Raw genomic sequence first — 26,263 nt, 5'->3', positions numbered from 1 at the left:
AGTCTTGTCATTTGTACCACAGAGTTCGTGTTGTCTCAAGACGGTCTGGAGATATCACTCTCAAGAGGCCAAAAACAGGTTTTGTGAGGCCACTGCGACCTTGCCCTTTGACCTTTGACCACCAAAATCTGATATATCAATCTATGAGTCCAAGTGAACATATGTGCCAAATTGGAAAGAATTCCCTTTAGGTGTTCCTGAAAAATCACATTGACAAGACAGACCATGTGTTTTGAGAGGTGACAGTGACTTTAACCTGAAGAAAAACAGAAAGTATTTGATGCATTTGGAAGCAAAGAAGACAAAGTTTGCATAGAGAGATGAGACTTTATTTTAGGAGAGGACTGCTGACAAACATTCATATTTAAAAGTGAGGTGGACTGTACAGAGAGACAAGAGTGTGAAATGTGAGTCAGCCCGTTAAGGCTCACAGCTTTGGTTAGACAGACAGAGGGCAGTGCATTCAGTGAGGGAAATCCTTGAACTCTTATTTTATTGTGAGAATGGATCGATTTCATCCAAATGAACTGAATTCACATGTGAAACTTAACTGGTTTTACACAAAACGTACTGTGTAATTAAAAAAAAAATAAATAAATTTGCGCACTTAAAAAGGCAAAGTTTCTGTCTGTGTGTAGTGACTTTGTCTTATAGAAGCCAATTTCGACCAGGACATGAAGAAAAGTGCAAGAAAGATTTAAATATGACCATGATAAGACCAGGTCTTATACTAAGATAATACAATGTAAGAGGCTAAGTCAAAATGAGTGAAACAAGGACATCAGAATTATGTCACATTATCACTCAATTAGTCAAATTTTGAGATTAAAACTATGAGATCATTTGATGTATTAAATCAAAAGCATGAGATTTGTTTCTTTTCTCAGAAATGGGCTTCCATAGAGTTGGATATTGCCTTGTGTGTAACATGAGGCGTTGAGAAGGGTTCGTCCTGGCTCAGCACCTCAGCAGTGGACCTCTCACTGCTGCAGGCCTGAGCGCGGTTGTACAGTTGTGGTGCGGAGAGGCAGTTCGAGGCGTGCGTACATTCATAGTGCAGGGAGGAATGTGGCAGAAGAGGGCAGTGACGAGTATCTCAAAGTAGAAAAGAGAAAAAAGATTCACTGCAAAGCTCCTTCAAATGATTTTTATACAAAATGACAGCATGTTTTTTTTTTACTGCGTGCCTGCTCCGAGCTCTTCACGTGACCTCCACCTGGTTGTATGCACATTTAAACTTCACTATTAGCTTCATTCACCATCAAAATAATAACAAAGTGAGGTTTTACAGAACGTGTGATGAGAGTCAGTGGAACAAACACGCAAGTGGTCACCATCACGAGGAGAGAGAGAGAGAAAAGGAAACACAGGGAGTTGGAGCTTTCGTGGAGAATCTAATCATAGTGTGTAAAATGTGAATAACAAGCTAATAATAATAATAATGAAATAATGACAAGAGAATGAATTCTTCTAATGAGCAACAGCAAATATGCAGAAAAAAACGTTTTGATGCCAGTTAATACATTAGCGGATGTCAAGTCTTTTTTTTTTTGAGTATGTGATAAATCAGACTTATTTAATCACATGAGCTGGCACCAGCAGTTATAGAAGAGCTTCTGATCGGTGTGTGTGTGGTTGGGTGGCACGGTCACATCCAGAGGTCAGCATGGGGGGGGGGGCACTAGCAGCTGCCACCTCACTGCTATAGGGCCTGGCTCTCCATTTTTGAGCCTCATCCAGGTGTTATGGTAAAATAATGAATTTCCACTCAGCACTGTGTCCCTAAGCACTGACATGGACAAGATGAGTCCATTATCGTAAAGTCAGCCAAGCATTATCGTCCTTGCTGCAACTGAACTAATGCATTCACCCCTTCGCTTTCAGCCATGCTACTTGTGTAGATGCACAACTTTGATTTTAGCATCTTTAGAATGCACTATAATGCACTTTAGGGTACTATATAGAGACCCCCCGACCCATATGAATGATTTCATTTGCTTTGTATATTTGACCATACAAATTTCTTTCAATCTATAAATCATGAAATGGGGTTAGTTTCAACACACTGTACGAAATAGACCTGGATCAAAGCTCGTTTCAAATCAATCTCAAAGTAAATGAAGAAGGTAACTTGTTCAATGTTACTGAATCTAATCATTAACTTGTTAACTTATTAACTCAATAAGTGCTGGCTTGATATTGTTCTGTCCTCCAGTTGATCCAGATCTGGTCAAAATAAAAATCCCTCCCCACACAATCTACATCTTAAAGTTAGTTACATTCAAATCACTACATGTCACTGCCACACGTCATTAGAAAATCACTTCTTCTTTTAGATGAAAATACTGTAACAACGATACCAAAGCTTCTGTTTGGACTCCAAAATCAGCTGTGGGTAAAGTTCACTGGAAAAATCCCACCAACTGTAGCAAAAGTTACCTCAGACGGGCAACTGCCTTTTTCTCAAAGGTTCTCAAAAAGAAAGAGGAAAAGAAAAAGCACCGTCTGCACGAGTGCAGTTCTTTCAATGTGCCACACGAGGACGCCACACTACAACGAGTCCGTCCCTGACAGTTCTGGACAGGCCCGAGCAATCCTTCAAGGTCCGAGAGAAGTAGAATAAAAGATGCTGAATCCACTCAGATTCTGCAGTGAAGGCAGTGGTTGCTTCAGGTGATTTCTACATTTGTATCACGGTATCAAAGAGGAAGTGAAAACAAAAGACATCCTCGTCTAAGATTTTGGTCAAATCCTGGCAGTTCTGATCCCCGTCCCGGAAGGCAGAGTGGGTCTTTTACTTCGTCCCAACGTGTGTGTTACTAAGCAGGTGCGAAATACGTGCAGGTGCAATAAGAACATGATAACATGACACAAGTCAGTGTCACTTTATGGATCAAAAGTCTTCTCTTATAAAATATAGCCCGCTATAAATTAAACTTAAACCATTAACTGGATTCTAAACCCAGATAATAACGCCTTTTTGTTCCAGCAGCTGTTCCATGTGGCTTCTTCATTCCACAACCACCAGGTGTCTTGAGGGAAGTTGAGAGTTGGGCAGGTGGGAAGTCGAAGGTCTCATTCCAGCCCGAAGGTGCTCGTCTCCTCCACGGCCGTCAGCATCTTCTCAAACAGCATCGAGAAGGACGGGTACGGTGGAAGGTCCAGCCGGTTGAAACAGGTATGAGCTCTGGAGAGAGACGACGGGACAATGTGTGAGATGATCAGCGACATAAGGTTAAAACTGATAAGTGATAACTCATAAGTGGCCCTGGGAGTCATCATCTCATCAAAATCTAGACATGATGAGATTTGTGCTGCGGGCTCTTCCCTGTGTTTACCTGGGCAGCGAAGTGACCTTCCCCCACTTCTCCACACAGAACCTGCGGGGGCCGTTGCTTCCTCGCAGAGACGCGAAGCCTTCGTAGGGAATACTGGACGTCCCGGTGACAAACTGATGACGCAGAGAAGACAAAGAGAAAGACAGGTGGGACACAGGGGCATGGGAGGAGACTCACTTACTTACTTCAGTCACAAGCTTCTGTCTTGTCTTGCACATTCACACATGCCTACCTGCAGAAGTCGCAGTCTCTGTTCATTGTTGAACCTCTCCACCGCCGCCCAGAACCACCGGATCACAATGTGGTTGTCGTGGTAACCTGTACAGAGCAAACCATGTCATGTAACTGGTCAACAGCATCACAATGATGGTGAATGACAAGAGTCTGCTTGTAGATTATCGTAAAAGAAATTCTCATGAAGAAGAGGAACAAACATGTATTGTTTGCATGAGGACAGAAACGTCCATACCTCCTCTGTACTCCGTGTTGTTCCTCCAGTCTGATAAATCGATCTCAGCTGTGCCGGCGATCACCAGCTCCAGCTCCCTGGCATCAAACACCGACACCAACCTGGCATCCACCACCTGGATGACACACACACACATTGTACTATTTAAGTGAGTGGCATATGTACAAAAATTCATCAAGATATTTAAGTATCAGGGGCTCGATAATTAAAGAAGTCCCACTGAAGCCGTACTGCACCTCATAGAAGCCTCTGACAAGACTCTCAGTCTGCTGCACCACCCCTCTCTCTATCCTCCACTTCACCATCCGCTCGATGTATTCCTTCTTGTTCTTCTCCGACACGGGGATGTTGGCTCCACCGGGCTTCAGCTCTCTCTCTGTTATCTGTGGGAACACACACACACATTTTAGATCCTCAAATAGTGTAAAAAGTTAAAGAAAACATATTGCGTTACTTCCTCCCCTACAAATATCCATTAAGTCGACCATTTTCGGACCTGTCCGAAGACTTCTTCATTGACGGTGAAGGTGAGTTCCAGGATGTCCTCTATGTCGTTGTCCTTCGTCCACTGAAGAGACTGATGAAACTCCTCATCCAGGTACTCCAGGTCACTCAGGTCACATGGACTACATGGTGGAAAACACGAGTGTAAATCACTTGTGTGGGTACATTTCTTTATGCGTGTGGACTCATATGTCCAGTTTCATATGCAGGGGTTCTGTAAATCAGTGATTCTCAACTACTCGGGATAAGATCTGCTTTAGAATGGATGTAATTGGCTGTGTCCCAACTCAGTGCATTTGAAGATAGGCTGTACTGTTTCAAAGTGCCTGTCAACACACAGTATCAGTACGTACATGCGCAGCAGGCCTTTATAGAAAGGTCTGGTGAAGAAGGCATCCAGCAGGTACTGATGGATCAGAGCCAGACCCAGAATACGACCACTGAACCGAAACCTGAAGCACACACATGAAGATTATTAGTATGATATACTATCGTAAAGTATATTGTGTGCATGTGTGTCTGTGTGAGTGTGTGTGTTCAGTAAATCTCACCATTCATGGTGATTGTCTACGAAGGCGGACATGGGGCTGATCTGAACAGTGTAAGTGTCGTTGGCAGAGTATTCAAACAGACCATAATAAGGGTTAAACAGCTCCCTGGATACCAAGAAGAAGAACTCTCTGGAGGGCCCGCTGTAGTCCAATCTGCAACACACACACACACACACACACACACACACACACACACACACACACACACACACACACACACACACACACACACACATGAAACATTTGAAACCAGAGTCTGCGCAGTAGCGATCGGGGGATGGAGCCGCGACTGTGAGATCATAAATAAATAAGTGAAACGTAATGTTCAGTGGACGTTTTAAATTTAAAGACCTGAAGATTTATAATATATCAGAATATGACATATTAGCTAGTTGTATGTATGTACAGGAAATGTTGTCACATGCACACTCACCCCTCCTCCCCAACAAAGCTGACGTAGAGCTTGCTGCGCTGCAGGTCTTTACGGGAATAGCACATGATCTGGTTGAAGGCATCTTCCAGCAGATGGTCACGACGGATGATCAACCTGAGGCACACGCACAGTCAAGTTGAGAGTCACACACACACACACACACACACACACAGTACACATGTAAATACAAAGAAACCAAAGAGCATTTACTTTAGTTTGCCTGGTCCTTGGCCGTAACCCTTAGTTTCAAGCTTTCTGTAGAAGTTGCGCAGTTTGGCCTCAAAGTCTCTCTTGTAGGGAGCTGGAGCTCTGGCGTTCGCTCTCTGAGTTCCTACAAGGACAGAAAGGACAGAACAATGCTCAGTAACTTTTTTATTAATTTGTTCTATGCTTTAATTTCAGGACCTCTAAGAAATTGCTCTATAAAACGTTTTGCCACGTTTTTTCAAGCGTTAGAGGGTGTGTCAGACTTTTCGGAGAGTGAGTAAAACCCTCTAAACCACACTGCAATGTGTTATGCTTTATTTCTAAAGATGCAACATGTGGGTGTGGAGGATATTAAAAAGCACCAAGTACCAAGTAATGTGACATATAACTTTTTCGTAAAAACGTGTGGGTCTCTGAAAGAAACGCTTTCTGTTCAATAACCTGTTTTCCTACTTCAACAGGAATGATTTAAGCTAATGAATATAAATGTATTGACCTCAGTTCCAGTTTTTAATTCATGCAGTGTAGGTGTGTGACTGGACTCTCCTACCAGGTGAGTTCTGTGGAGAGGCGACAGGGGATCCCCGAGGTGACTGACAGTAGCTGGGGTGAAGTAAGGCGTGAGGAGGCACGTAAGACATGACTTCATCTTCAAACAGGCTGCAGCGAGGAGACATAAACATAAAAAGACAAGTCAATTATAAGAAGAATAGAAAAATGCCACATTGGAAAAAATTATAAGGAATTAAATGAGGAAGGAAGCAAGGGAGCCCCACCTTAGCAGCATGACGAGGTCTGCATCTCCTGACAGCCGGGCCAATCCTGACACTCCATCTGTTCGTATCAGCTGCACCTTCTCCCTGTTGTCATAACAACGTTCAGCTGAGAGTGATGCTGCTGTCCTACAGTTATCAGTGCTCAAATACAAATATATAAGCCCAGAGCGAGTACCTGAGTGGATGGTTCCGGGTGATGTCAGCCTGTCGCTCCTGCAGAATCTCAAAGATGTTTGGTTGTCGAAGAAATGCCACAATCTTATCGTTGTAAGCTAAAAGACGAGGGGACACAAAGTTGGTGGACAGTTTTTGTAATCTCTGAGCGGCTGTGTTTGTGTGTGTGTTGTGCTGTGTGGATACTGACCCACTGGCACAATGTCTTGGCACTGACCCCTGTTGGCAGAGGTGAAGGTGCTGGAAGGCCGCGGCGCGACGGGAGGTCCGGCATGACGAGGGTCTTCACCAGCCTACAGATACAAGAAGAGAACGATTTTCTCTTCTGGCTTCAGAGACCAGTTTAGTTATCCTGCATCGTAAAGGCTATTTGAAAGGGAGAGCAGCTGTGTGCGTCTTTGTCTTACCAGTCGTCGTGGGCTGACCTCCCCGGCGCTGTGGCTGCGTTGGCGGGTCAAGTGTTGGCGGTGAGTCAGGATGCTCGGGGGCCGGGTGCTCTGGAGAGGCAGCCGGGGGTCGATGAAGGTGGTGGCTCGGCAATTATGGTCCACGAAGAAAGGCTACATGGAAAATAGTTATTGGCGGCTATATAAATGCTATAAAAGTTTTTAAAAGCTTGAGACATTCTGATTTCTTGTGCGCTGCTCTACCTTGCCGGTGTGGTCGTGCTTCATCTCCCAGCCTCTGGGCAGCTCCAGCTGTTTGTTGGTGAACAGGTTGAGGAAGGCCACCAGGTCCCGGTTGTGCTGATAGCGCTCAAAGTGGTGAGCATCCCGACGAACCTTGCTGATCATATGCTTCAGACACGTGTTGGTGGCGAACATACGGTAGGCACTCTGAGCGAGAGACGGGGAGGGACGGACAAGAAGAAAAAAAGGAAAAAGAAAAAGGAGAAGAAGATTTAAAAGTGAGGAAAGAGACAAAACAGAGGAGAAGCAAAGAGAAGAAAGAGCCGTTTGGTAACTGACACATTTTCCTGTGTTTGTAAATGGATACAAATCTACAACCAAAACCCCCAAATGATGAATAGTGAAATATATACGTGTATATATACCAAACACATAACCTTCCCCTTTTTCTGATTCCATTAAACCAGTGTGATCTATGAAGGGAAGGTGAAAGTAAAAGAAATGGGGGGAACATGAGGGAGAAGGAAAAATAAAACGAGTGCCCGCACAGGGTTGGAATGCAGCACAGTGAAGAAGTCGGGGCTGGCGAGGAACTTGGCGCTGGGAGACTGAAGCAGCAGGGTGAGGCGAGACCGGGAACTGGACGACTGAGCCACGGTGCTGTCCCTACGCAGCTCTGCAACACACACACACACAGAGACACGTACACTTTGTCAGTGCACAAATCAAGGTGGACAGACATGTTTTATTGCCCAATGCAGTTCAGTGAGGGGATCACCTGGCATTGAGGGGTGTGTGTCAGTCTCATCCACCAGCAGCTCATTGGCTGGCTGCTCCTCTGGTCTGCTGTCATTGGTTATCGTCCTTCGTATACTCTGATACCTGGAAATGTGTGTGTGAGTCTGCATTAAACACCAAAATAACAAAGTGGAGACTCCATTCTTTTGTACTGTGCTGCCTGCATGTCCACTTTGAGGCTGACCATACAGTATCTGTGTGTGTCTCTGACCTGCGGTTCAGCTGCTCCATCTGCTGTATGGAGCTGGACCTCTGGAGGGTCTGCGGGGCGGGGGGAGCGGTGGGGCGCTGCCAAGTCGTGGTCCTGTTCACGTGGTCCACGTAGAAGATGCGACCGTGGCTGTCGATGCGAGCCTCCCAGTCTGGTTCGCACACGCGACAACAAAAGCAACAACACAATGACAGTGAGGCCAGGCTGGAAAACGCAGTGGTTTGGGATCTCAACAAACAAAAGGTTCAGTTGGTATTTCGCATGTTTTGAATTTCTGCAGCTTCACCTGTCGGCAGTGAAGTAAAAACAGAATAGAAAGTGGATCAGTTTCATATTTTCTAGGCTTGTTCTGTATTTCTTTTCATATTGGTAAGATATTGCTGAAAAAAATGTAAAATATAGCTCTTTAAAATTCCTTAAGCTGCAAGTAAGAAATGACATCACACAGAAACTGGACTGCAGCTGTATGAAATGAACTGAATGGAAAACTTTAGGACCTTTACCTGTATGTAAAATGCTGGGGGGAAAATTATTATAAGCTTTAAGTGTCGTTATAAAATGTAAATCATTATAAACAGTCCTGTGCAAAATGGTAAAGTAAAGATGCCATGAATAGTTTCAATTATCAGTTATCTTCATACAGAGTGATCGTGTAATTCCAGACTGACTCTATGATGATGAGAGGAGGACGTCCCATCTGTTGCAGGATAGTTCTTTATGATGTTTGGACTTGAATGATGACATTTGCTACTGCATGACGAATAAGATTCAGGAGGAAACTGTGAGGATTCTGACGAAAGAACCACACAGACATGGAGGAAATTGGCTTTTTAGTGGAGGAGGAAATGTTTGGTAGTGGACTGTGAGCTTATCGTCAGGTACATCTGCAAACTCTGGTGAGCACCGGTTCTCCTTGTTGCTGGTTTCCTTTTTCTCAAACCTTTTTCTTATTATACCACGACTTTATTCTTGTATTGTCTTGCCATGTCAACCAAAAACCTGCTTACGATTACATGACAGTGTTTTATAAATGATTTATTCTAAAGTAAAGTGTTAGTGATGACCAAGCTTTTCAAAGACTTAAGACAAGATGTGCAACATAGAGAATACACAGGACTTTTTCTGCAGTTGGTGCTGAACTGACTTTCTCCAGTTTAAATACTAATGTACTGCGATACACACACACACACACACACACCGAACACACACACACCGAACACACACACACTTACTGGGTGGCAGCAGCTCGTCCACTCTCTGGTATCGATTAATGTCATGGCGGATGGATGGCAGGGAGCGAACAGACTGGTGGCCATTGACCTGAGCTGTGGCACCTGCATACCAGACACACACACACACGCGTGCTCTGTATAAGCTGCCTCGCTTAAAGAATGAGAAGACTCACAATATATTTCCAGAGAGCTCCTTCACCATCAGCAGCAAAACCTGGTGACCCTCCAAGCACAAGATCAGATCCCGCAGCTGCTTCATCTGCACAACACTGGTATCTGCTATTATCTAATACTGTTAAATACTCCTCTGTGTAATCCAGCAGCTTTTTTGGCAGCTGCAGAGAACTTGCTCTAATCTGAATAATGCTCCAGTGGTTCATTAATACTCCCTGATGCCTCAATCCTCCGACCTGGAGACACGCTGCTCCAGATGCTCGTCTTATATGAACTTTGTGGCAGCATAAAAAATACCCTTGAGGTGGGAACAACTCATTTGAATAATAACAAAGTCTAGAAAGTGGCCAGAATCACTTGTGCAGGAAACCAGACAATGCAGATGAATGTGTGAAAGTGTGTCAGTGCTGCTGTATAATACGTAAATGAAAAGAAAAACCATTTGACGGCTGGAATGATGGAGCTACAATCTCCATTCTGCGTCTCACCTGTCTCTCTCTCCCCTATCGTCCCACTCTGACCCTCACTGGCAATGCTCACATCCTGGTTCTGGGCCCCACTCCCGGAGGTCTGCGTGGAGCGCCTCCTCCTCCACACCTCCCCTCCCTCCTCCTCCTGCTCCCCGCCACTGGCTTGAGCCCCTGTAATTAACAAGAAGACTTCAAGGAGCTTTTGTGTGGATCTGATCATGGAGGCAGATAAAATCAGCAGAACCTGTTCATATTTCATTTCTGTAGTGTAGATGTATTGTGTCGCATCTGAAGAGTCTCATTGTCTGACCTCAGCCTCTGTGTGGCTCAATGTTCAGTTTCATCTTTCAATTTAGGACCTTTAAGACAATTGTGTTGCCAAAGTATATAAAATAAAACAGTGGGCCAAGGAAAAAATGATGATCACGTTACAAAATGGTGACATAAGAAAGTGATTATCAACAGTGAACATGAAATAAGATGATTTTGTTTATAATGTACCTTGTCTTCATGAGTTATGTTCTAAAGATGAACAGATGGAAGCTGACAGATGTCAGTCTCTCTCTTAGTGTGTCTGATAAACCAGTGCAGCAGATTTAATGCTGCTTTTCCAGTTTGCTGTGATGAATCAGATGTAGCTGCCACTTTCCTTCTAAACTTCCATTAGTTATTATGGAAAAATTAAATTAAAAATAGTCCTTAGAAATATAAGTGTCTGTGTCAGCAACAAACACAATCACCACCTACCTTCAGAAGTCGCTCCTCCTTGCTCAGCTGCGTCGCCGCTGGTCGGAGCAGCTGCTGCCACTGGCCCGTTGGCCTCGCTGCTCGATGACTCTGCCCCCTCCTCCTCGGCCTTCGGAGCCACTTCTTTTCTCGTGTCCACCTCCTGAGAGGAGAGGAGAGGAGATTTAGTTCATCTAACGGCAGCTTTTGTCAAATGTCTTGTTTTGTCTCGTCATCTTGCTTACAGCTGCTCACCTGAATTGGTGAAAGAGGGCCAAGTCCAGAGCTGTAGGGAACTTCCTGGCTCGCACCGACCCTGTTGCTCTGCTCCTGACAGGTACATTCCCTCACAGACTCTCCCGGCTCACACGCTGCAGCCGCTTCAGCCCCTGACGCCTGAGACGAGCTGGAGGCTGTGGAGGTCTCATGCTGCACCTCAGCTGTTGCACCAGCAGCCTCTTCTCTCCCAGGTGTAGTCTCGACTGCAGCTGCTGCTCCTGCAGGTGTCTGACCTCCAGCTGCACCTTCTTCAGCTGCAGCTCCAGTTTCAACCAATGCAGACTCAGATACAGACTGAGCATCAGAGGATGAACCTGCATCTGCGGTGGCTCCAGATGCACTCTCTGCTCCAGTCTTTGATCCCCCGTTCCCCTGTTCGGACTCAGATCTAGCTGATCTACTTGATAAGGACAAGTCTGGGCTTTGCTGTGTCGTTGCCTCCTGTGATTGGTCCCTGTGCTGCCCCACTGTCTCTTCATCCTCATCCGAGTCAATGTGCAGCATCGCATTGAGCCGCGTGTCCGTTGGAAAGCTGGAGCGGAGTTTCGGAGAAGGCCCGACCAGAGGTTGGTCCAAGGGGCTCCTGGGAGACTCAATGGCATCCAGGTAATCATTGAGTGACACCTGCCGGTGCGTGTGGCCACCCTGAGCCACAGGAAGCAGATCCTCCTCTCCCATACGCCCGGGCTCCCTCCACACACTATCCTCGCCGTAGTAAGAATTACCGTTGACTAGCACGGAGCCCTCGTCAGAGCCCGTGGGAGAAGGTCTATATGTGCCGCGTGAGGACAAGGAGGGCTGAGGGAGGTCTTCGTCATCTGAGGGAGTGCCGGGGTCACCGTTTGTGGCGCTGCCCAAGATGGCCCCGGTGTCTGGGGAGGCCTCTGATGGAAGGAGAGGATGGGGGAGGAGGAGGGGAGGAGAAATAAAAAAAACATGATTGAGAAAGAGGCTCCAGATGACTCTTCAAAATCCACCAACTTGTTGCTTATGCATGATGGAGCTGGAGCAAGGAAACTGTTTGCTTGTCTCAGCATTAAGACTGGTAGCGAAATTCCAAAGGTAAAGTTTTTGTTGTTTTGTACCTAATGTCTGATTTTTAAAAGTCTTGCATTAAAACATATTGTATTAGCGTTTAAAGTTGTGTTGTGTTGCTCATATATATCACCCCATAAAAGTACACAAGTAGACACACACAAAAAAAAAGTAGACACCTACCCTCATGTCCGTTGGAGGTGATGTCCACTCGGAACTGAAGCTGCCCGCTCACATGGTCCGTCGGGAGACGACGACACAGGCTGTAGCTGACCGGCTGATCGCTGTGTACACACACACACACACACACACACACACACACACACACACACACACACACACACACACACACACACACACACACACACACACACACACACACAGTACATGATACATCACTGAAGAACACACACGCAGTAAATACAAATATACTGAAGATTTGAATGAGCATGGAGAAGGGAGGCCTGATTGTTTTAACAAGCTTGGTGCAGCAAGTCAAATGCAAACTGGTTGGAAGGCAGCAGCCACCAGCCGCTCCCTGGCTTTCTGATGAAAACACCACCTTTCGGTAATAAAACCCCGACTTCAATATTGATTTTCATCACAAGGTTTTCCACATGTTGCCTTAAAGAGTCATTGATCCTAATACCAAGATAACAGGTGACATCTATTTTCATCCCACTTTGATGCAGAGAAATTACTCACAACCTTCATTGCAGCAGTAATATTCTATAACTTAAATCCAGGAAAAAGTTAATATGAACTTATACAGTTCAGACATGTATTTTAAAAACATCCCCGCCTCCTGACACCCTCAACATAGAGGAAACACTGCACACACACACACACACACACACACACACACACACACACACACACACACACACACACACACACACACACACACACACACACACACACACACACACACACACACACACACACACACACACACACACTACATCATAATTGACTGAAGTATATGATGTCCTCTGTTGTAGATCAATAATAAATCAATGCCTGAACAATGAGCTGATTTGGAGATATTGATTAGTATTGGATGAACTATGTTGAGTCACTGGTGTTAAACGCTAAAGATCAAAGGTCTGGCGATGCTCCTCAGTTCATCCATGGTGTGTGTGTGTGTGTGTGTGTGTGTGTGTGTGTGTGTGTGTGTGTGTGTGTGTGTGTGTGTGTGTGTGTGTGTGTGTGTGTGTGTGTGTGTGTGTGTGTGTGTGTGTGTGTGTGTGTGTGAACTCACTCAGCTGTCGGCCCCTCCAGAAGTCTCTGCACGGGGATGATCAGCTGACCCAGGAACCGCTTGATGATTGGTCGGCTTTTGGAGAACTTGTCCTTTACTTCGATCTCCAGCACGTCCGTCATCAGAGCCACAAAGGTGTACTTCTACAGGAAGACATATGAGAAAATCACGGTTTTGTTTTCAACAGTTGTATTATATTATCTGAAATACCTAGTGTTTCTTCATTCAAATGATATCTGTGTATTCCCACAATCCCTCTCAGATACTATGGTGTGTGTGCACTTCAGGAAGAGTGTGTGTCTGTGCTCACCTCCCCGTGCCACACAGGGTTGGTGGTATTAGATATGATGGAGGATCGCCTCTCCTGGCCGTGGTGGGTGAACTTGGGGAGGCCGCTCCTCTTCCCAGGCCGGATGGACATCTTCAGGTAGGGGTCTGGGTTGAAGAACATGCCCTTCTTCAGGCCCAGCGCCCGGATGTCTGGAGGACACACAGGCGTCAGTGTCTGTGTTTACTGAACCAACATGGAAACTACAAGTCCTGAATCCATCCTCTCACCTGATAGGGTGAAGCTGACGAGTTTCCGACAGGGCTCACTGCGTGATTGGTCTGCCACATGGCCTTCACTGTCCACCTGATGAAACAACCAATAGGAGATCAGCATGAGTGGATCACTTACCATTCCCATTTTATATAGGATTATGTGACATCATTCTTAGAGACAAAAAGTATATATTTCAATTTCACACACGTTTGCAGTACCCACAATGCAGCTTAACCACCATTGCTTTTAACATGTGCTTTCTATTTTTATTTTATCGATTCTTATATGTTTCGATGTCTGTGTTTATGTCCCTGCTTGTATTTATATCTTAAACTTTTTACTTCATTGTTGCCCGTCCAGCCAAGGGCTTAATGGGAAGTTTCTAGTAAAATAAATTGATTGATTGGGAGACAAACTGGGGGAGGTAAAGAAGACTAAATAAATTACAGATAATTATAACTTTGATTTATTTAGCGCCTTTCAAAGTACCCAAGGCTGCTAGGAAATGAGAATATGAATAAAACAACCAAGGACAGAAAATAAAAGTGGAAATGCAAGCCTGGGTTAAAGAAACTAGTGGTCAAAAGCCTTTTTGAACAGGTGGGTTTTCAGGAGTTTAAGTGTGGAGGAGTTCAGGCAGGTGCTGAGGGGGCCGGGGCACGGAGGGATTTATAGGTGAGGAGGAGGATTATGGAGTAGATATAAAGGAGTAGATTAAAAAAATGAAAGATGATGATGATGATGATGATGAAAGAGAGTGAGTGGAGAAATGACTGACACACACACACACACACTCAGATGATACATACCGGCACTCCAGGGTTCTTGACGGTAATACAAGGTGTCGACGCTCTTAGTGCTCCACTTACGCCGTGATAGTATTTAAAGCAGATCTTAGTCTCCGCTGTGTACACACACACACACACACACACACACACACACACACCACACACACACACACACACACACACACACACACACACACACACACACACACACACACACACACACAGACGCTCATCAACTGTGACATAAAACCACACATGTGTGTAATTAGCACAAACAAGGGAGCCGTGAAGCCCACTCACGCTCCATGAAGTAAGGTCCCGACTCCAGTCTCCACACGATCTGTCCTCTCTGGGTGCCGTTCACGCCACGATTCTTGGAGTCCCAGACGTTGGCCACACTTGTCTCATCTAACAAATACACACACATTTACATTCATATGTATATCCACATGTTCCTCTGCCTGCTGTTTCAAGAACACACACACACACACAGATGCTTCCATGAGTGAAGCAGCAGTTGGAAGATGTTCGTGGTTAATTACACACATTGACAGAACAGGACATGTCGGAAGGTCACACACAGACGAGCTCAGTGAGGAGGGGACATGTAGGGACACCCCCAGCACGAGTAATTTACATGGACATAATGCAAAGAGCTGAGAGTTACTGTGTGATCAACCTGTTTCTGTTTTATTCCAGGAGGGAGGACAGATTTAAAAAAAAGCATTAAAATTATAAACTGGATCCAGTGTTCACTTGTGTATTCTCCACACACCCACAAGGCTCCTAAGGCTGCGTGGTGCATTGACGCACCAAGGTGGAGGTTACTGGTAGCTGAGGGAAACTCCGCCCTCGGGTCATAAACCAACATCCCTGTCTGCGCATACTGAGACATCAAACATTTATGTGTACGTCCTGTGTGAAGGATGACAAACGGCCTAATGGATCAATTCTGATGTCTGTCAGGCACACACACACACACACACACACACTTGACCTGTCACACCAGGTCTCCATCAATAAACCCTGAGCCTTTGTAGGTGACAGCGAATTCCTCATATACACACACGCACGCACACACACACCTGTCTGACCTGATAACCCTGCAATCTTCCAAACCACATAAACAAACTAGCCTGAGAGGTGTGACACAACCCCCCACACACACACACACACACACACACACACACACGAGCCAGACAGCAGCGTGAGGTTATGTGGCTCCAGGAGAATGTGGCCAGCAGCCAGGCTGGAAACGGTGCTTATCTCTGGGGAGGCAAACCTGAAAAATCCCCCCCGGATCAATACCGCAGAGGAGCTGCAGAGAGGTCGGAGGGATGGAGAGATCACCTTTCACTGGCTTCCTCTGTCTATCGCTCTCTGATAAAGGATTGTGCACACATCCCTTCTCCACCACAACACACACACACAAAGATGGTCACCTGAGCGTTTGTGAAATAGTACGTTTTACACTGGCGGCTGAAAGCTGCTCTTTCACACCTCCAGTAAGTCTGAGAGGTACAGGTCATCCCCGAGCCCAGCGGACACAGAAATAACATATTTGATTCTACATTAAAGTACCAACTCTCATTATTAATGTGAGCAGGTTTACATCAGTGTAGAAAGTTTTGTGTATCACAATACACTTCATCTGTATATTTAAAAACATATATTGTGGAGATAGTATTTTTTTGCATGTATTTAAACCTTTACTCATAAATATATATTTCTGCTAATTTGTTTTGTGACAGACAGCAACCTATGTCATTCACAAGTATGTGTTTCTAGGACAAGGAGGAGGCATGTGGTGTGTGTAAGAGGGAGACTGTAATATGAGAAACGCAAACATACGCCTCTTAAATGCTACTGCGGCTGAGTCAGCATCCCTTTTTTATCAGGGTACTCGCTTTCTCTCACCATCTTCCTCCTTGCAAACACACACAGACACACTGGCCACACAAGATCTATCCATTAGTCAGTTAATGCAGCAGCAGAGGGGCTGAGGTAATGCTCTAACCTTGAGGAGATGAGTTACAAGTCACAACCTCTTCAGTAGTGCTATTGCATTACTATCCTGCAGCAATCTTTTTTATTACGCCACCGAAGGAGCGAACAGGAGGATCAGTGCGTGGACGGACAGAGGAAGAGACATCATGGTAGTGAGAGACAGGAAGTAGGCAGGAGGACTGATAATGATGAGCAGGCAAGAATAGACCATAATGGATAGATAATCAAGAACTGAGAGGCAAGAGCGGTGCTGTGATGTTACAGGAAGATGCTCTGATAAAGTAGAAGTGCATTTGAGGTTCAATAAAATGTTGCATCTTCACCCGCAAACATCAGCCTGGATAATAAAAAGTTCAGCATCGGCCTTGTTCGCTTTTACCTCCTAAAAAAAATCAGGCTTCTTTAAGGAACTGATGTTTATGAGCGTGTGCAATTTGCTGCAGATCCAAATACAATTTTATTTTGGATTCATAAGGCAACTGAGTCTGTTGTAAACACTAAATGTAAATATAGTGATTTTGTACTTCAGTGAGGGGGGGCGACTTTGAGTTTGCTCACCGATGTGGTACAGGCCGATCCAGTCAGTGGCATCTACCTCCTCCTTGATGTCCCAGGAAATGATCAGGTGACAATGACCAAGAGTCAACTGGTACGTAGACGCCGTAAGTGATGAGCGGCTGTCCGAGGTAACCAGGTCTGTGTCACTGTTGGCCCGCTGAAGTCCCACACTCGCTGTTTCCGACTGGTTCCCTGACGACATGGAGGAGGAAGAGGACCCAGAGCTGGGGAGGTTGTCGGGTCCGATTGTGTACGGCCGCATGTGCGGCGTGCGCCTGCGCACCGCCAGCAGGTGATCCCGGGCGCTGCTGTTCCCCGACGATGATGCCGAAGGGGAGGACGACGAGGTGGAGGTGGTGGCAGCCATTGCCATGGTTCCCGCTGAGGAGGAGGTGGTGGAGAAGGGAGGAGAGGAGGAGAGCTGGTGGTGGTGGCGATGGTGGGACTGGGGCTGAGGGTGGCGGTGGTGATGATGATGATGGTGGTGGGAGTGGTGGGGAGAAGACGGGGCAGAGAAGGTGGAGGGTGACGGGGAGGATGAATGGGGGCGGGGGCGAGGGGGGAGGACAGCTGTTGCAAGGGAGGGTCGAATGGTGTTGGATTGGTAGACACGCAGAGGGAAGAAAAGAAAGAAGAGGGGAGAGGGAGAGGGAGAGGGCAGAGGGAGAGGGGGGAGTCAGGCCTCTTTAGGTCAGACGTGACATCACGTGACCAAACGGAAGAAGCACTAAAGGGTTGTGGAGGTAAAAGTGATGAAAAGAGGAGAAATGATAGGGGGATGGAGCTGTGAGAGTGGAGGGAAGGCGAGAGCGGTGCAGTGTCCGAAGCAGCTCTACTTTTAAAAAACAGCTGATAGAACAGTCTGGAGTTTGGCCTCCTCGCCGCACATCTCTTCAGCCGCACTGGCGTTCGTTTGGGGGAAGGCACTTCAATGTCCCCACGCTTCACTCGTCATCAGTCAAGGTGTAACGACAGCAGCTGAGGCCTCCACTGACTCTGATCACTCTTTTATATCCTGTTCTCACCGCAAATGTCCACGTTTTTCATGTATCGCTCTTAGCACCCTGCCACACCTGTCCATTTTGTCATAACCACAAGTGTCAATGGCAGAGCAATGCCTTGCTTGTGGGCACTAAAGGACTCTGCAAATCACACAGGTATCCATGATGAGAAAAAAAGTGGGGAAGGGGTGGAGGTGGGATGTGGGCGGAGGGAGTCGAGGAAAGAGGGATGAAAGGCGGTCCAGGGATCCTCCCGCTCGTCTGTCCTGGGGCGGAGGGGGTGATGACGGGGCGGTCCTACTACCCACAGGGAGGACAGGGGTGGAGGAAGGTTGGAGACCTATAGGAGAGACGGAGAGAAAATAGAGGTGTGGTGAGTAAGGGGAAGAGGAGGCATGATGTCCAGTATTTAGTGGTACCTGAACAAAACCCAAACTGGAATATCACTTCAAGCTTCGCCTGACCAATCGGCCACATATTGACTGTACGGACGTCTCCACCAGAACCTACTTTAAGAGGTTAACAGGTTCAATTCCATTTCCTGAATGGATAGATATAAAAACATTTCCTGTTGCCCTTATAAAATATATACACACACACACACACACACCATTCCTTTGCTCTCTCTCTCTCTCTCTCTCTCTCTCTCTCTCTCTCTCTCTCTCTCCCCCACACATGCACGCAATGCAGTTGCCATGGTGAGAGGTGATTACGCCAAATCATGTCCCAGCTTCCCCACCAGTCACATCTATCAGCTGCCGCTCCCCCGCCTCCCCCGCCTCCCTCTCTCCAGCCTTCTTGCCACGACCAAACTGAATAGATGCACACTCACACACAGACTCCCCCTGGAATTAGCTGTGAAATGTACTGCCATTAGAAAGTGAGAGGGAGAGAGGGATACAGACAGCAGAGAGGGAGAAGAGAGAGAGTGCACTCGCTGAGCACTTTATTAGGAACAGCACATTAACACTGGGTAGTTCCTCTCTTTGCTCTCTGAATAGTCTCAGTATCACATCAGTGATTCCACAAGATCACAACTTTTCTGCAGATCAACTGCACATTCATGCTGACAATCTTCACATCTGAAGTCCACTGAACTCATTGTCAAGTTCATGAAACCTGTGAGAGAAAACTTTATGATTTTCCTGCTGGAAGAAGCAAGTAGAAGATAACATAACAGAAACTGTTTATAATAATGCGATTGGGGGATGGAGGCGCAGCGTCGAGCTCCTACCGATACAGACACTTGACCAGGCAGCAGATCTGCCTAATACTGGAATACTGAGTGTAACACAAACGTTTTAACGAGAAACGTTTAAGTAGTAAAAGTAAGTGGTAAAAGTCAAACGTTGTGGTACTTAATTTCACTTTTATGATCTGAATATTCCGTCAGCAAATGAGGTTTCCTTACTTTTCTGGAAATGTTTATTGTGGAACATCCTCAAAATTCACTCTGTTTTTAGACCAGCAAATCCACTACCCTACAATAAACAGACACACGCACACACACACACACACACACACACACACACACACACACACACACACACACACACACACAGAAGCTAAAATTGGATTGAATGTCTGGATGTTTTGGACTAACAAATTGGAGCACATTCACGCATGAGCTCCAAAAGGTCCAGCACACTCCACCCTGCTGAGGGTCACAAATCAAAACCCTGCTGCACACGCACACACACACACACACACACACACACACATGCACACAGTTGCCATCTCTTGTCTTTATAAAACCAATCACAAATGAGCGGACACACACACACACATGGACACGAAGCTCTCGGGAGGTAAGTGTCCTTGATCCAGCCGCAGGATTAAAACAGAGAATGGGAGGATTTACTGTTGACAGAATATCTTCTCTAATCCACTGCATTAGCACAAGGCTTCAATCTGCAGCTGGAGGCCCGGCTGCCAGCTCCCTCTGCGGCCATGTTTCCATCCTGCTGTCCAACACATTTCAACCCCACTCCTGTATTTCATAAATAAAATAAAATTAGGTTAATGTTGTACATAAATACAAAGAAGCACGCCTCCTACATTTTCCCATAATGCAACTGATAAAATCTTTCCATTAGACCAGAGGACAGTGCCATTCAAATGTACAGTACAGTACAGTAAGCAGCTGTTCTCATTCCCTTAAATCTTCAATCACACTTGGGACTTTGACACTTTGACAACTTGTTTTCAGGGGTAACAACATTTTGCCATCTGTGATTGGACCGAAGGGGTCTGCACTTATAGAAACCCACCACAGGCGTCACATGATAAATAACCCTGATTACATCATCAGGGTCACAGTACACACAGTTTGGACAGCGACACAATTTTTGGCATTTCGCCTCTTTACAACCACCACAATGAATTTGAAGCAAAGTTGACATGGGTTGAATGAAGTGTAGATTCAATTTAAGGGGTTTAACAAAAATGTTGTATTAACGTTAAGGAATTGCAGATATTTTTATACATAGTCCCTCCATTTTTAGCGGCTCAAAAGTAACTGGAATATTGATAATGCAACACAGGAAGTTAAAAGACTAAACAACAGTGCTGGAGAGAATAACACAAGATAAAAAGGTGTCAATGAATGGGGCGAGAGACCCAGCTGCACTTTCCGAGGTCATCACTAGTAAAACCAGAGAGAAAAACACTTGAAATTTTGATGAGTTTGCCCCAAAATAAGGCTCAATCCCTCTTTTCCAGCCTCATGCAGGGCACCGTGATGTAACACCACTGACTCATCTGTTCATCTTGTCTGCACCTGCTGCCACCGGTTGAAACACTCGAAAAAACACAACTGTGCACTTGCAAGAACACGATTGGCTTGCTCTGTTTCCCCATTCGACAGATAATTGGCTGTTACAACTTCCATCTTTGCCGTTACAGACTTTTCCATTCAAGGATTCTTTCAGTGGTTTGTCTCATTTCTGATGTTTTGTCCCAGTGGAGGGCAAATGCAAATTGGTCTGGAAATGCCTGATTAAAAAGAAATCTATATTTCTGTCCCACATTAGCATGACACAGCACAACAGATAATTACTCCTGATGCAATTATACTGCGGAAACCTTTGAGTTTAATTCTATTTCAGCTGCTGTAGAGACGATGAGATTTGATGATCGGAGCTTGTAATAGCTCGTACATTTGACATTTGATAACGTAGTGATCCAGCGTATCTGACCTCTGCTCCACCACAGGGCTGGGAAAACCGAGGACAAAGAAACATGAATTTCAATTCCTGTCTCCCAGTTTGCATAGATTTTCTAAACCCCTTTAAAGAATGTCAGGGAGGGGGCACTGGCGCCAGGCTGTCAGCACATACATTCAGAATACAGTAGGTTAAGTCAAACACCATGCACCCATTAACTCATAATACTCTCTCTCTCTCACATACACACACACACACACAGAGGAGATAGTGAGTTAGTCGACTGCATATATATAAATATGTAAACTGCATCTAAGAGCTGACTCATCACTGCCCCACTGCCGCGCCTTCGATATTTGAGCTCACGAGCTATAACGTTGTAAGTGAGGTGCTGCAGAGGCAGAGCTGTCCCACTCGCTTAATGATGCACTTCCCGACTCTATCCAGCTCTCGATTCCCTAAAAGTCCTCCTTGCTCACGGTTAGTCACAAAAAACAAATGCATGTCAGAGCATTGGCATTCAAACTGATATTTTAAGAGTTGATGCTTCCCTTAAAAACAGTGAAAAACACCAGAATCTGGAAAAATGTCTGGGTCTAAGATAAAAATGATGAATCGTCCACTGAAATGTTCCATGAAACTCTGACCCGAGGCCCGGATGGGGGCATCTTTGACTCCAACACCACAGATTCCCACAACTCCCAGGCAGTGACACACACCGGGCTATAAATCAAACCGGACACGGTCATAAACATCTCGTCTGCCAAGTCTCTTCAATGTCCTCATTATGCTAGTTGTAACACGAATGGCTTAAATGGTCATATAAATGATCAGATTGGCTTAAACAGAAGGGAGCAGATGTGGCTTTCATCCAAGAATCACAAATTAAAAATGATTTGAAATATTATTGCACAGCAGCTGCCTCAGCATTCGACTCAGAATCCCACAGTACCTGTAACTGGACAATGAAGATGGTCACATTCCACATATGAAAACAAGTCTCTGTAATGTAGCCTCCCTCTGTATATACTGCGATCACCATATCTTGGCTTTCTGGGTCAAACTCAACAGTGTTTTGGGTGACCTGCAAGATTACACTCTGATCATCAGAGCTGACATGAATGCCGTCCTTAATCCCTCACTTGATCAGCCACCTCTCCTCCCAAACCCCTCTACAGCTGCGTTCCAGCCCTGTCAGCCTCATCGATAGATACAGAGCTGAGAATCCCTCAGTTCGGTTTTATTCAGATTGGCACAAGGAAACCAGATTGGTGCATGAACACCATGCGTCTTCATACTGACAAGACCTAAATCGAGCATTTCATTCCCTCTCCTCTGTGAGTCATTTCTAAATAATATCTAGCTTTCCTCTGGGTGAGGATGAGGGGCCATAAAGCTAAAATAACCGTGTTTACAACTGATGTTAACTATTAATTAGTAGAATAGTGTGAAAGTGACATCAGGGGTATGTTGCCTGCATGGTTGCATGTGCAAATTACAAGCAAAATAGGGACCCACTCCTGAAACCAGTGTCAAATACCCAAAAGGACACATTCAAATCTGCATTCATTGATTTTTAGACCACATGGGGGAAAGCACAAGCTATCAGCACAACATGATGCAAATGATGCTATAACACACTGTGGAGCTGAGGGACAGTGATTATTTCATATTATAGTCATTTGATATTGTTGATGTAAGAATATCGATAAATGCAGCTTTAACTTTACAAACGGTGTCAGACCAAATGTAGGATTTCTTAAGACCAAGAGTTTTATATAAAAACAAATCTTTGAACTCCAGAAATAAATATTTCTTTGTCTCTTTTAATTGGGATGAGTTATTTAGGACTTGATGTCTGAATGGTCTTCTGTGTGAGATACTGTAAGGGCAATCTTTCCTCCAGCAGCAGCGTCAAGTCTGCAGGTTATTTATAAATGGTGAGACTTTGAGACTAAATATACACACAGCCTGGTGAAAACAGACCCAGGCATTGACATCAGTACACTGTCAGCAGGCTGTGGCAATGCTGCTTCACACAGGCAGTTTGCACTGGAAGCATGAGCCCGAAGCCTGCGTTTGATTTGCTACAGCTTTCATCCAACATTACGATGAAGGAATGATGGGCAGAGACAATGCACATTCACAAGTGTTTCCTATAAAAACCAAAGGATTTGTGGGCTGGACAGGAGGAGCTTTTTATCCCCGAGTCCAAAACTCACAGCTGAAATCAAAATAACGCTGGCATTCTTCTAGGTGGGGCAGTCCCTGCACAGCTAAGGCTACATTACTGAATTATGCAAGTGGAAAAGCTTAAAAGCTGCACAAGGCAAGATTTAGATGTACGGAAAGAAAGACTACAGCCATCGTATCAGCCTACTTAAATCACATAGGAGAGGAGTGACCCAGTCCCTTACAAGATGCCAGACATTGTGGCGTTGGGAGCGGGTCACAGCCAGACATGAGGACACAACACAAACCGTTTACTGCCGCTCCGTTAACTCGCAGGATTTCTGGTCTGGTGCTGTGTGTGTGGACGACAAAATAAAGGTCTATTATGTAAAATATACAAGTATGAATCTGGTGCTGGCTTGTGCAAAAGCAGATTTCTGAGTTAGGTCCACCACAGCACACGTACACACACACACACACAAACACACTACTCACATGGTCCTGAAATAACTGTAGCGTGTTTAGAGAACAATGAGGCGACAGCTTCCTGTCCCCAACACACCCATCACATTCCTGTATGCCAGTTTAGTGTGTGTGTGTGTGTGTGTGTGTGTGTGTGTGTGTGTGTGTGTGTGTGTTTGTGCACTCTTGTGTTTCTAACCTTGTGCACACCAAAGTGCCCACAGACCTGACAGTGCTCCACCAGCTGACTTTACACACTGTGAAAAGCTGCTGGTCATTGGTTACGGATAGAGTTACATAGTTAGCGTTGCACATTCCTAACCACACATTTCCAACTGACCAGCAGAGACATGATAACATGTTAATTACTGGTGGACGGAGCCAAGGAGGATCCCAATGGTGTCAAAAGGCAACATGTTCATAACTTAAACCAGCCACGCATGCTGTTTCTCACTGTTTGTGTAATATAACAACACTTATTTGTCTTCTCTCCACACGATGGAGTGATTTGCATGAGGCTCTGGCAAGAGAAATACTATGTGTCCAGATAGTTTGGATGTCTGTCATCCCAGAGAGAAGGCGTCAACTTCTGTCTTCAATCAAAGAGTCAACGCAGCTTGAACTGTCATTAGAAACACAGAACTAAATCACTGAGGGGATCCCTGTACATGTTGATGTGTCACCTCCTGTAGAAAGGTCTCATGAGGACAATCTACTGGTTGTTGGATCTGAGATGTTGTCGTGCCATGTGGCCGAACTGTGACAGCTGCTAAAGAGAGTGTGTATTTCAAGAACTGGCTGTTGTTGCATCAATCACGTGGTAGAAACGTTTGGGCCTCAGTGCATGTCTGAAAGCAGCTTTATGGAGGAACTTTAAGGGTCTTGGACGCACATCGGGTAAAGTTGTACTGATCGGATCATTGAGTGAATAATCAAAAACAGGCTTAATACACTTGTAATGCCAAGATGGAGTGGAGCGAGGAGACCCAACTTGAACTGGACCCATACCCTGTCCTGCTGGTCTCCTCGGGCAGGACACTGGTTCCCTGCCAGCTACAGAGCCACTGGATGGAAATGCATGGATGATATTCATGCATGATGAAGATGTACACATCCTCCTCACAGATCTCAGGTGGACACAGAGAGGAGACCATAGATGCCAATGAATCAATCTAATGCTAAACTCCTTTTGTTATTATTATTATTATTATGATCAGATGACAGGATCAGGAGGAGCTAGAGGATGAGCTGTCCTGTGATTCTGGGACAACACCTCTGATCTGATCCGGACCTTCTCTCCAGTGTGTGTGTGAGCAGGTGGAACCACTGAAGGCTCCTGGTCTGTTTGGAGATGAAGGGGTTTCCTCTGCTGGGCCTTTATGTATCACTGCTGATGTCAGATCAGTCTCATGATAACATGCAGATCTGCACCACACACACAGACTGGGCTTTAAACGCACGAAAGACATCGCGTGAGTGGGAAACGTCAATGAATGATGGTGATAATAAACAAGGCTCCGCACCAGAGCAGCGGATTTATCCCAAATAACCCAGATATCTGTGTGTTATTACGCATCCGGCGGATGGATCTCACTCACCTTCACTACAGCGATGTCTTCGTTGTTTAAAACCCCACCTGCGAGTCAGAAATACCCCCGATCGAGTCGCTCGATCATGGACGACGGAGCTCCACACGGCCCGGCCGCCACCGACCCTTCATCGGCTTCCTAGCGGGACTCCGGCCCCTCCACGGCCCGTGTGCGGCGCCGCTGCGTCCCGCTGATCCAGCCTCCGTCTCAGCGCGACACCTCCTTCGGGAAAATGGTGATTCTCTTAAACGTGTCCCTCTTTTAAAATCATGCCTGTCGACCCACCGCGTCGTGGATTCCTCCGTGATGCAGCCAGACTGTGGAAAGACGAGTTCATATCTTATTTATTTGGCTGGACCGCTTCACATCCGCCTCCCGCTTCCGCTGCTCCCTCCTCCCGGTTTGTTTACGCTGCTCCGGTGGGAATATTCAGCCAATGTGAGCGGACCGCGCTCTGATTTATGCTGTTTTAATTAAAATGACTTTTCTTTAAGAGCCGAACCGTGTTGTCGTCCTCACTGACCGAGCTCAGCCCCGCTTGTCAATCACCGGTGCTGGGGGGGCGTTCAAGGGCCCCGGGTCCTCCCAGAGGTCCCGGGCCATGCTACTGTGGTGTGACTGGTTTCATTCACACAGGACCGTTATAGTTAGAGAGGTTTTATATCGAGCATCTGCAGTGGTGCAGTTTGAAGGGAGAGTTCAGCCAGGAAT

At 45.8% G+C, this 26,263-nt stretch overlaps 1 protein-coding gene across 6 annotated transcripts; it reads right to left on the bottom strand.

Annotated features, from left to right (window-relative positions):
• Nucleotides 1–307: 307 nt before the first annotated feature.
• Nucleotides 308–26,157, bottom strand: hecw2b (HECT, C2 and WW domain containing E3 ubiquitin protein ligase 2b). 6 transcript variants are annotated; one of them, XM_035149857.2, is made up of 31 exons: nucleotides 25,562–26,157; nucleotides 17,165–18,505; nucleotides 14,900–15,007; nucleotides 14,621–14,715; nucleotides 13,826–13,901; nucleotides 13,578–13,747; nucleotides 13,268–13,410; nucleotides 12,190–12,290; nucleotides 10,948–11,855; nucleotides 10,714–10,855; nucleotides 9,985–10,137; nucleotides 9,323–9,424; nucleotides 8,091–8,241; nucleotides 7,860–7,963; nucleotides 7,630–7,757; nucleotides 7,103–7,288; nucleotides 6,860–7,012; nucleotides 6,670–6,745; nucleotides 6,454–6,550; nucleotides 6,279–6,362; nucleotides 6,053–6,162; nucleotides 5,506–5,626; nucleotides 5,296–5,409; nucleotides 4,863–5,015; nucleotides 4,665–4,763; nucleotides 4,304–4,433; nucleotides 4,044–4,190; nucleotides 3,808–3,922; nucleotides 3,571–3,656; nucleotides 3,339–3,451; nucleotides 308–3,187 (listed from the first exon to the last, which is right to left on the bottom strand). In XM_035149857.2, the coding sequence occupies exons 2-31, from the start codon at nucleotides 17,535–17,537 to the stop codon at nucleotides 3,076–3,078; spliced, it is 4,650 nt and encodes a 1,549-aa protein (XP_035005748.1). In that variant the 5' UTR covers nucleotides 17,538–18,505; nucleotides 25,562–26,157; the 3' UTR covers nucleotides 308–3,075. The 6 variants fall into 6 exon arrangements, with proteins under 6 accessions (XP_035005748.1, XP_035005747.1, XP_035005753.1 ...); XM_035149856.2 differs by having other exon boundaries at nucleotides 6,643–6,745; nucleotides 25,562–26,156; XM_035149862.2 differs by lacking the exon at nucleotides 25,562–26,157 and adding an exon at nucleotides 16,617–16,683 and having other exon boundaries at nucleotides 6,643–6,745; nucleotides 17,165–17,287.
• Nucleotides 26,158–26,263: the final 106 nt, after the last annotated feature.

The sequence above is a fragment of the Hippoglossus stenolepis genome, chromosome 24 (genome assembly GCF_022539355.2).
Source record: "Hippoglossus stenolepis isolate QCI-W04-F060 chromosome 24, HSTE1.2, whole genome shotgun sequence".
NCBI lineage: Eukaryota > Metazoa > Chordata > Actinopteri > Pleuronectiformes > Pleuronectidae > Hippoglossus > Hippoglossus stenolepis.
The sequence above is the reverse complement of the archived record's forward strand: the minus strand, read 5'-3'. Positions and strand labels throughout refer to the sequence as shown.